The 12,160-nt window shown below is 44.0% G+C and overlaps 1 protein-coding gene across 1 annotated transcript in view; it reads right to left on the reverse strand.

The window, feature by feature from the left end:
• PPP2R5A (protein phosphatase 2 regulatory subunit B'alpha) overlaps positions 1–9,981 on the reverse strand; it is a 99,299-nt gene extending 89,318 nt beyond the window's left edge. The window contains exon 1 of the mRNA XM_065400306.1: positions 9,831–9,981. Coding sequence (XP_065256378.1) covers positions 9,831–9,981 — 151 coding nt within the window. The remainder of the gene's footprint in view (positions 1–9,830) is intronic.
• Between the last annotated feature and the right edge of the window lie 2,179 nt (positions 9,982–12,160).

Here is a 12,160-nt window from a genome sequence, read left to right on the forward strand (position 1 = left end):
ATCACTGGTATTGGCCCTCATGTCCCTTGCTTTAGTTGATAGTGACCTCTGGCTAGTTGCGACTTAATATGTAGCTGACTAGGATCTAGCATTTTGGATCTAACTTTCTCTCTCTACACACACACACACACACACACACACACACACACACTTCTCACTAAAACAAACAGATGAAACCAAATCTGGTGCTCTGAAACCACAAGGTTTCTAAGTTATGATGAAACAAGGAGTTAGAACAATGCCAAGTAAACTCAATTCATTTTATGAAGCCTTGTATTTCCAAACACCTTGTTTGATTTGTTTTTAAAGATTTACAGAAAAATTGTAGAGCGGCATAAGAAAAATGCCTGTGAAATTTCAGGCAGATTGGTTTAGCTTTATTAAAAGTCATGGGAAGTTCAAAATCAGACTCATAATAGAAAACTATGCAGAGTCTAACAAAGAGGGAGATGAGAAACACTTTGCCAGAAGGTTTAACTGCTATCTTCTGAGAGCAGAGGAATGCTGAAACTCTCAATCCTGGGTCTTATTTCAGGTTCTAGAGGGGAGTATGGGCTAGTAGTGGTAAGACCCTTCTGTCCTTCTCTTCCCCATGCTGTCTCCCTCTGCTGCTATCATCCCAACCTGCCTGATTCCCAAACACACTCTGCTCTAGCATTTAAGTCAACCCATTTCCTCCTATTCCTGAGCTCCAGCAGCCGTTAGCAATAAGAGCTCTCTGTTCCAGTGCCTGACCTGTCAGCAGTTGAGAGAAGCAACTGCAGCACCTCTGAGGGGGGGATGACACATGCTCAGTACAGATGGAATCTTTGGATACGTTTGTTGCTAATCTCCAAGAAGCCTCTACAAAGCATGTGCAAATGACAAATTTTCAGAGTTGTATAATTTGACCACATTTGGATTGATTTTCATGGAGCACCTCAAATCACCTGCCCCCAAAGTAGGGTGGTGCTAGAGCTTCACAACAAAAACAGTTGTAAGTTTTCCAATACTATTTTTTTTAAATGTATTGGAGTCATTATCAATACAGTGGAGGATCAAAATATCATGTAGGAAGAACTGGAAAACCTTGAAGACCGGAGTAATAGAAATGGGACTAATAAGAATTTCTGCCATAAGCAGAGGGTTCATCAATGGAAAGCAACAGAGGAGGAAAGAGACCTGGGTGTATGGACCAGTCATTGCCATCCCATGAGCCACCTACATGATGCAACTGTGAAAAACTGTGATCTTAGGATACATCAAGAAGTGGTATTTCCAGCAGCAATAGAGAAGTATTAATACCATTGCACACGGAACTAGTAAGACCTCATTTGGAATACTGTGTACAATTCTGGCCATCCATGTTCAAAAATGATTAATTCCAACTGGAACAGGTGCAGAGAAGGGCTCAAAGGACGATCAGGGGAATGGAACGCCTGTCTTATGAGAGGAGACTAGAAGAGGTTGGTTTGTTTAGCCTAGCAAAATGGAGTGAGAGGAGATCTGATTGCACTCCATAAATCTATCAGGGGGCAAATACCATGGAGGAAGAAGAGCTTTTTTGCTGGCACAAAAACAAATGGATATGAACTGGTCATGAATAAATTTAGGTTGGAAATCAGAAGGTTTCTAACAAGAAAGTAAGGCTCTGGAACAGCCTCCCAATAGGACCTGTGGGATAAACCTTAAATTTGTCAAGCTCTAAAGGTAATTATAGTGGGGTTGTATGACAGGTTGCCTAAGGTGGTAGAGCGCAGGGCTCAGCAGCCTGGGAGGGGGCGGGGGTCTCCTCTGGTTCATGTCTTATGTCCTAAAATCTCATGATTGAGGACTTCAGCCAGCCACCTGTAGAAATCAGGAAGGGAATTTTTCACCAATAATGTATTTTGGGTTGGGGGATTTTTTGGTCTCCTTCCTTTGAAGGATTGGAGATGGCCATGGCCAGAGATGAGACACTGGACGGGGTAGAACCGTGCTCTGAGGTGGTACTGAGAATTTTCTCAGGTGCTTGGCTGGCTGGCTCTTGCTCACATGCTCAGGGTCTAACTAACTGCCATATGTGAGGCTTGGATGGAATCTTCTCCCGTGCCAGACTGGCAGGGACCTTGGGGAAGGGTGGAGGAGGGGGTGCCTTCCTCTGCAGTGTGAGAAGCAGGTCACTTATTAGGATCTGGGTATATCGCAAATAATCAATTCTCTGTCATCGCAGAGGCCCTGGGCACTGGCGCACCATAGTCCTTTCTATTCTCTACCTGTGGCACGTAACAGTTTAATTTCCTCCAAGTTAGTTCCAAGTGGGCTTGGTGGCTGGATGGTGTTAGTGGCCTAATATACAAGAGGTCAGACTAGATTGTCTGGTAGACCCTTCTAGCCTTAAACTCTATGACTCTAACTATACCTCATTCTTAGAAACAGCTGAACTGTTTCTGTTGAAACTTAGGCTATGTCTACACTACATAGATAAGTTAACCTATGTTAGGTCGACTTACAGCCACCGCATTAATTACTGCAGTAGCTGGTGTCCACACTACTGTCCTGTCGGTGGTGTGTCTCCTCACCAGGAGTACTTCCACGGACTGAAGAAGGGAAGTGGGGGGGATTGAGAGACAACCCTCTCAGCTCAACACAGCTCCCCACTGGGAGCCCACCTGCTTCCCTGGGTTCCTCACCTCTGCACTCCCAGCTGGGAATGGGGGGGAGAAGGGGCATGCGCAGCAGGGCTCCCCAGGCAGCAGCCTGGCTTGGAGCAGAGACTGGGCAGCAGCCAGAAGCCAGCTTTCTTGTCAATTTCACAGCTGCAGCAGAGACTTGAAATTGATAAGAACAGCAGTCAATGTAAGGAACACAGCGTCTACACTGCAGCGCCCTAACTACACCAACACAAGCCCTACACCTCTCGCTAAGGTGGTTTTATGATGTTGGCATAGCAGGGGAGTTACATCGGCGCTGGTGGGAGGAGCATGTCAGTGTGTACACCTCCACTATTTTGTTGACAAAAGCTGACTTTTTTCAACAAAATTGTGCAGTGCAGAAAAGGCCTAAAAAATTTAACCGGAGGCATGGTTCAAAAAGTTTTCCATACTTGGCATGGAAAACTTCAATCCAAACAGTTATAGCAAAGTTATAAGCAACTGAAAACTAGAACCTTGTAAAGGAAAGTGTTACACAAACTCTACTATAGACAGTCCTGCTTGATCTGCATATAGTAAGTCAAAAGGTAATCCACTAGCAATATCCTTAAGACAGAAACTTCCCTGAACATGAAAGCAGCAAAACTGAAGGGAAAGCAATACCCCAAATACAATCAGTGACAAATATATCATTAATTTGCCTATGAAAAATAAGCTGCTGGATTCAGTCCAATTCCTAGCAGTTTTTTCCCCCACACCACCACACAGAAAACTGGTATTATTTAATATTTATTGTCCCAATAAGGCAATGGCTCCACCCTCTCCTCCAAGTCCCTTTTCAAAATTCACTTCCTTCCATCAGGCCTGCAACCTTAGCATTACCTCCCAGTCAAGATAACAGTGTCAAGATTACATGGGCATGAAAGAGGAGCTACATCATCCTCCAATGGCTATTAGGCCCTTTCAAGTCCAGGTTACAAGAATATTGGTGAGGAATCTTGAAAAGTTGCTGTGATTCCTATACCTGTTGTGGACAAATAAAAATGGTCTCCGAAGGGCTGTTAATATGGCACTGTTCAAAAGCACAGAATTCACTTAAAAATTTATTAGAGTTCCACATATCCTTCCCAGATTAATGTAATGTTCTTTTGATCAGATAAATGCAGCAAGTCTTGAGCAATAAATATTACATTTAGCTTTCTTGATTGGACAGCTAAATTACTTTAAACCCAGCACCTGTAAACCCAATATCTGACTAAACTATAAAGCAATGAATATGGAAAGAAATCTGATACTAAGTTGGCACATAGAAGATGAGAAAGATTTAAATAGAAAAGTTCTTCATGTGAAGACTGTCAATAGGCTCTATATTTAGGAATTACACTTTATGGAAGTATATTCTAAAACTAAAAAATCCAAGTCTAAGAACAAGAAAGGTTACTTCTTGTAAGAATTAGAGCCCAGATGTTCCACTAATAATAGTTCCTTAATTTGGAAGAAATTCAGTTGCTCAGGTTTTTTTGTACAGCACTCCATACCAATCCAAAAAAAGAATTCTGCATCAAGTGCTAAAGAACTGTTCTTGGTTCTCTTTCAAAATTATGAATTTCTTGCTAGACTGAAGAGCAATTTTTGCTACATCTGTGTGTATTGTAAATATATTTGTAACATTTATATAAAAAACCTCACAGATCCTCCACTCAATTAAGAGTTTACTGCCCTCAAAGGAAATCTTATCCACCATACTAGTAGCTGTAGGAGATCTTGATAAGAGATATAAAATAGAGAAATAATAGGGTGACCAAGGGTGAATCCTCAGGAATGTAAGTAAACAATTCACCAAACCTATGAAAGAGATACTGTACAGACATTTCCTTAATGTATAATGGAAAGACATTTTTATTAGGCTGACATTACAGTGGACCAGGCCAGTGTTTTTGATGGATGCTTTCTTTGGAGAAGCACAAGACAACACAACATTACAAAGAAACTCAAAAACTTGAGACAGGCTCACTAGCCCTTTAAGGAGAGTTGGGCTCAGCCTTACCTGTGATGGATCAGTTATCCCTCACACATACCCAACTGATCCTAATTAGATGTGGATCAGATGGCTTAGTTAAGTTATCAGACCCAGCTGGAAAGCATCAATTGATGTCCATAAAAGGCTGGGAGACCTCAACGGGGGAGGTTGTCTCCTGTGATTGGCCCTGGAGGAAGAGGATGACAAGAGAAGGAGATTCCTACAGCAAGCACTGGAGAAGGCCAAAGCCCAGGCCAATAGCCTGAGGTAGACTGTGAATAAGAATCCAGCCTGTGGAGAACCAGATTGGGGAAGGACTCCAGGAACAAAGTCCAGAAGGTCAATGGCTCAGGTAGGAACTGGACCTCCAAGGATAGCCTGGAGGGTCAGAACTCAATCAAAAAAAGTAGGATGGAAGACCCTGCTATGTTATGTTTCCGTTAGTACTATTGTTTTAAGTTTGTTTTCCTGGCCTTGCCTGATGATGCTGAGACAGATGGTGAGCCACAATGGGGTGCTGTGGAGGCTGACGCTACTACACAACTTTTATAGCTATCTTTTTGAATAGAACTATTTGTTACTCTGCAACACAATGAATTACAGATATCCAAAACATAAATTTAAGGTTCAGTCTGATCTTGATGGATTTAAGTCGTGTACAAGTTCAACTTTAACATAAGTTTTACATATTTACATTTTTGTAATGTAGCCATTAAAGCTTAGCTGAGATGTAGCATCTGGTTTTCAATGAAGTCCAAACTACCTCCCTGGAGGGTTGAGGAGTAAATACTATTGTTGCTAATTTTTAGATCCCATATTTGGATGTTCAAGTTTTTATACTGGAAAAATCTTATTAAAGTCTCTAATTACAGGATTCTCTTCCCCCACTGTCATCATCCCTAGCACAGAGACCCTATTGCCTTTCCCAAGCCTTGCAGCTGATGGATTCTTTGACCTGCTTCCAATTCTTCCACTGTAGCAGCCAATCCGTTTTCCACCAGGAGCCAGCCTCATTTGGAAACAAATTTAAATAAACAAAACGTATTTGACTTTACTATTTGAATATTGTTCTTTTGTTTCTATCGTGCAGGGTTTGAAAATGTTTTTTTCTAGACTTACAGTTTAAGATTACAGAAAGCCATCAAGAAATTCTTATTCCTTATAAATACAGTACAAAGGAGAGTGTTATATAGGAAATATGTACATCTACTTTACTGCCTGTACTTAATCTTAAATAATTTTGCTCTCCAGGAGCAATGAGTTGCTTGCTTTGCAAAAAAGCTTGTCTCACTGCTTCTGATGTCTCACCATTTTTTTTTTTTAAATCAGTAAAAAAGTTTTCTTGCTTCAATTCATAAACACAAGCTAATACACTACTTTCAAAACTGTTTCAGATTTTGATGTAAAATTACAATAATGCTTTCTAAAGTGAAGTTTAAGAATTCCATGATTGTATATGTTGCTAAACTGCAGTGTGTGTGTTAAATATATTCTCAAATACATGCATGTATTTACATAATACATGTTTAACAATACAAGTGTTTAACCCTAACACAGAGATACTTGGTTTTGAATGTTGGTGTTACCCAACGTTGTATTTTAGAATTCAAGTACATAATACAAATTCCTCGTTTGTCTAAAGTTTCACAAAATCAACGTGAAAAGGAACAGGAAGACTGTTGCAGCTTCCTTGTCAGTCTCTTTTGGGGGAGGGGGGGAGTTAGGGGGGGGGCCTGGGAAGCAAAGAAATCTGCAGGAGACATGAATTCTGCACATGCGCAGTGGCGCAGAATTCCCCCAGGAGTAAATATAACAAATGTTTACAGGTTTTCAAACAGTACTACTTATATCCTTGTGGAAATGTATGAGACAATTTTTGATTAGGAGGTTCACATTCCAGTCACCCACCAACATTTCCTAGATTAGTTCCTTTTTAAAATATTTTACCCAAACAGACATTTATAATAATGATTGCCTGATTATTTTTGGTGCATCTCTCCTGCCAGGAAAGGAGTATGAGCATTCTAGACCAGTCTGACAAACTTACAGGTTGTTTTGGAATTTTTATTATGTTTGCATTTTCTGTAAAATGATGGAGTAGTTGTGACTAAACCAGGTTAACTATATATTAGGTCTAATAAAAGTGACAGTTGACTACTAAACTCTATTTACCGAATACTCCCTCCTAACACAGCAGGCTTTAACTTTTCTTTAAAAATAAGAGCTGTCTGGGAAAACAAAAAAATTAACCTAATTTCAGAAGTGTGCGCTTAATGCCCCTAGGCAACCAACAATGTCATTTTTCTTTTTTAGCCCCTTCCAAGGACCACTGCCTTCTGCTTTATGCAATGACCCAGGATGTACTACAGTCGTAGCATCATACCCACCACAGAACTCTGTTTGGAACTGGTCTTAGAGTGAGGTCAGACTGTATTTTCTGAGGGGGGAAAATGCATGACTGGGAACAAAAGTTCATGTGTTTTTGGAGGCCAAGCCTATCTGGGGGGCAAGTGTGCTGTTACTAGTACAGTGTATGCTTCAGGAGAATCACATGGAGCAGGAGCCAGCAATCTGCAGTTTAGACCAATTTCCTAAGAAATGGGGGGGAAATATGCAAGTTTTAAGTTACTAGTGTGCCACCTGCCTCTCAGATTGGTTATTTGGGGCACTCAGCATAGATCAATAGTTTGCAGTTTTGAAAAATAGTTTAATGACAGGGTCTTTTTAAAAAGAAACTACATTTTGGTCAATTATGTTTTGAAGCAGGTGAGATTAATTTTAATCCACAGAAGCACCTATAAACTGGGAGCACAAATAAATACAGACAATTTCACACCCTTAATTTAGGTCCCTTCAACCCCAATCATAGAGCTCTGTGCAGGTGTTTGCCCATACAGATTCAGTTTACAGGTTTAAAGTTTTATAGACTTCTAAACTCCCCAATTCTGGCACTTTATAGGGATTGAGATGGTTAAGTGACCAAAGCTGCAAGTACACCTCTACCTCGATATAACGCTGTCCTCAGGAGCCAAAAAAATCTTACCGCGTTATAGGTGAAACTGTGTTATATTGAACTTGCTTTGATCCACGGGAGTGCGCAGCCCCACCCCCTGGAGCACTGCTTTACCACGTTATATCCGAATTTGTGTTATATCGGGTAGCGTTATATCGAGGTAGAGGTGTATAAGTAATTGTGGAGACAAAACTGCACACACAAAATTGAAAGCCTCACTAGACTGATTAATGCCAACTCTTCAAAGCCCCAATTCAGCAGAGATTTTAAGCATGTACGTAGTTCCATAGACTTCAATGGGACCACACATGCAAGAAGTTAAGCATGTGCTTGAGTCTTTGCAGGATGAGGGCCTAAGATTAGTGTAAAAAGTCACCATATTGCTGAAAGTCACCCATACGTGATCTCTAATGCAAGGGCTCTGGTATCAGCTATTGAGTTTTTAAATATGGTTTACTAGAGGTATAAAAATAAGAACCCATTTTAACAAAATGTATCAAGTATTGACTATTAAAGCACAATGGAGTTTAGACTTATGAACTGTAGGAACTTAGTTCATGTTTCAAACAATTTTTCCAGGTTTGTTTGTTTTTTTACTATCTTTCCTGAAAATTATACTAGCTTGCAAAAATTGCATAAGATAGTGAATAGGAAAAAAAAAGTCACTGATCGTCAAAGGAATACTCAACTGTTTGAACATATTTCCCCCCTCCTGTTGTTTTAGGAGCTGTAATGACTATAACAGATGTGGGGGGGGGAAATCCCCCACTCTGTTTATTTGCATTTAGCAGCACTTGGATAGTTTGTTTCACTGTTTCCCCTACACAGTCAGTCACTTTCCTCTAAGTGGGTCTGTTAAAAACATTTCTCTCATTGTGTTTTCTTAAAATATACAACTGTGACTGCAAAAAAATTAAATAGGGAGATTCAGGGAAAATCTAGTAACTGAAACTATTAAGTTAACTATGTTATACTGAACCTTGCAGCAAGTCTAATCCTGATAATGGTGGGATTTTTCACAAGGGCTTTTTACTAGTCTGCTTACAAGACAAGCGTGATGCGCTTTTGAAGCTATCAATAAGCTGCATAACCTTTAAAGTAACACAACTCATCTTTATGTCTAAGGTTCTTTTGAATTTTGTCAAACAGTCTTAATCACAAATTTGTATTCATCATCTAATCACCATTTTTGTATTATTGTGGCTTTAAAGACCATGCACAACTTTAATTTTATATTTAAAATATGTGCAAGACTATGGAGATTTAGGTTCATTTTGGTAAGAAACTAGAGTCTGTCCTGCAATAGCCTCATGAGACTAATTTCCCTGTAACATTTAAATGTGGTCTAGGACAAAAGATAATGTACAAAAATATAAATACTTTGTAATTTGGCCAATTTAATGTTGGTGAATTAAGATTTTTAGATGCTAGCAGCACTATGTGAGACTGTACCAGTGGGAGAAGAGCTTTTAATGGTAATTTGTGAAGAATTAAACTGAAACAAGAGAAACAGTTTACTCAAAATCCTCTAACACTGGTGGGAAGGAGCAATTAGGCCAAAACAAGTGATACAGATCTAGAACACATTTTCTCTGGATAAATTAGAATACTATACCACAAGTACAGTGTAAAATACACCTCACAGGAAGAGGAAACTCCACTCACGCCAAGATTTTTAAAACAGTCAGTTTCCTTTCCCCCCACCACAACTTGCAGTCACGAAAGGATTTGGAATTTCACTAACCTGCTGGGTCAAAACCAAGCATTTAATCCCAATTACTCAGAAAAGGGGTTGTAATCTTGAGGCACTAGCTGGGTTAATCCTTCAACAGGCAGCAAATTGTAACAGAACTATTGGACGTTTGTTTACATAAGACGAATATGGACCCCCGACGAGACAAGCTCTGGGTCTGAAAGTATTCGTGGGAGGGTTACATCTCCTGACAGTCACTACTTGGACAATACAGGGAGAAAGGAGAACGGTCAAGGGGGACTAAAGGGGTCAGCAGAAGGCGAGCTCGGGGCTTGGAGATCCAGGAAAGGAAAAAGAGGGAAGACAAGCCTGAGCTGGGGACTGGGGCGGGGAGAAGCCCAGAGCTCGGAACTGGAAAGGTGGTTAGTAGCTCAGCAGTGGGCGACTCAGTGCAGCACCTGTAGCCCAGTGCTGGGGAGTGTCGGGCCGTACCTTTAAGCTGGGGCAGAGGCGAGAGCTCCACCTGGCTGCTCTGACTCCGGAACTGCGAAGAGCCCTGCGAGCGCTTCTGCCTCTGAGCCTTGCGCACCGATTTCCGCGTGAAGCCATCCACCTTCTCCGAGGCAGAGATGGCCGCCGACATGGCTGGGCGGTGAAGAGGGGGGCGCCGCTCCCCAGAAGCATATATCAAAGCGGTGGGGAAGAGGGGCGGGAAAAGGAGCCAAGATCCCCCCCAAACGGAGGGGATCCCGACGGCGAGCGGCCCGCTTCTCCCCCCCCCCTCCTCCTCCGAGCGGCCCAATCCCGGCCGGGCTCGCTGACGGAGCCTACTTTATCCAAGCGCTGGGAGACTCCTCAGTCCGAGCCGCGGCGTTCCCAAGCTCCTGCTTCGCTCGTAACTTCCTCCCTGCGGAGCCGGCTTCCGAAACTTTCCCTGGCGGAGCCGCGGGGCGGGCACGGCCGCCACACGCTAAACTTTCCGGCGGACGGGACGGGAGCGATCCGCTCGGCTCACGCTCTCCCCGCAGCGAGCGCCACCCGAGCCGCCAGAGATAGCGCGAGAGCTGGGTTCGCCTATGCCCTCCTCTCCTCAGCCGGGCTCTCCTGTGCCAGTGCGCGCGGAGCTCGCTGTCATGGGCCGAGCTCGCCTGAGAGGCACGTTCCCCCTGCCCGCCCCTCAGCCACCGCCGGGAGCCCCCCGCGCTTCCGCTGTCATCGTGCTCCCACGCGGCCCGGTCAGCTCAGACCGCGGTTTCCCGAGTATCTCCGTGTCCCCCCGGGGCCGCGGCAGCACCGGCCCGGTCGCGCCGTGAATCCCCCAAAGCCGGCGGGCTAGAGCGTCCGCTGAACTTGCCAGAGGTGGGAGGGGAAAGAGGCGGGGCATAGGTTGGCGGGGAGGTGGTTGGGGTGGCCGTTGCTGCATGCGCGTGAATGATTGACGGGAGAAGAGCAACCAATGAAAAGACCGAGATGGCGGTGGGGGAGCCGATGCCGCGCGACCTCCGGCCCTAGTGATTGACAACAGGGTTGGCCAACAGAAGGTAGGAAAGTGGGCGGGATGTCCTGTGGTGAGCCGGAGAGTGATAGGAACTGAGTAATGAGGCGGGGTGGGCGGGAGCCAATCCAGAGTGGGGAACTATTCGAAGGCGAGACTTTGTGTTTGTATGGATCGGTCCCTCTTGGCGGGGCGAGTCTGTCAAACTTGTCAGGGAGGGCGGGAGGCGGAGGAGGCTGCTCTCCTCCGGGAGCGGTGAGGCGGCGCCGCGTCGCTCCCCTCCGTGGCAGCGCCGTGCGCCTGGGTGTCAGGCACCTGCCCCGCTAACGCGCTCCCTCGTGCCAGCTGCAGGGATCGTGCCCAGCGTACCAGATGCCTCAGGTTGGATCTATGCCAAGTACGTCTCGGGGGTGTGCTTAGCAGTGCACGTCGCTCAGTGCTGAGCGAGGCAGAGCTAATGGCTGCAGTATGGTGTGAGGTGTCACAAACAGCAGTGCGCGCGGAGATTTCTGTCAGTGAACTCGCTGGGATTGAAATACACACGTCACTTATAATCATCCTCAAAGGAATCCAAGGCCTCCAGCATCAACTGCAGGGGCTGCTCATACACTGCGTGGCCACGAAGAGTGTACATGCTTAGTTATGGTAGAAGGGATGAACTGACTTGTGTGTATGTTACTGTTGTCCTCGACTAGCCCCATATCCGATGTTTTCAGGTGTTTCTCGGTTCTCTCTACTACCAGTAACTGGTCTAGTGGAGCTACTCCTGTAGCTCACTATTCTTGTACTGTACTTTTTTTATTTATCCCTACATAATGACTGTGACTTTAGTTGGTGACTGCGGTGATTTAGGCAGTGTGAGTTGTTAGTTTGTATTACAGTAGTCCTTAGAGACCCTAACTGAGATGGAGCCCCATGATGTTAGTTGCTGTACACGCATGCTTGACACTGCAAAGTGCTCAGCAGCACTTTAGTCTGAGTCCAGCAAAGCACATAAGCACATGCTTAACTTTAAGGACATGAATAGTCTGCTGGTGTCAGTGGAACTACTGACATGCTTGAATGCTTTTCTGGGCCAAAGGGCTTAGCATCTTGCAGGCTTGAGCCCACATGTAGTAAGAGACAATGCCTGGCCTGAAGATCTTACAATCTATAGATAAGACAGACAAAGGATGGGAGAGAAAGGAAGCATTATTCTCCTTTTACAGGTGGAGGAGAACTGAGGATAAGAGATTAAGTGACTTGCCCAATGTCACACAGGAAGTCAGTGACAAGCTAGAAACTGAATCCCTGTCATGTCTTAACCACAAAATCTACACTCCTCTCA

The sequence above is a fragment of the Emys orbicularis genome, chromosome 3, assembly GCF_028017835.1.
Source record: "Emys orbicularis isolate rEmyOrb1 chromosome 3, rEmyOrb1.hap1, whole genome shotgun sequence".
Taxonomy (NCBI): domain Eukaryota; kingdom Metazoa; phylum Chordata; order Testudines; family Emydidae; genus Emys; species Emys orbicularis.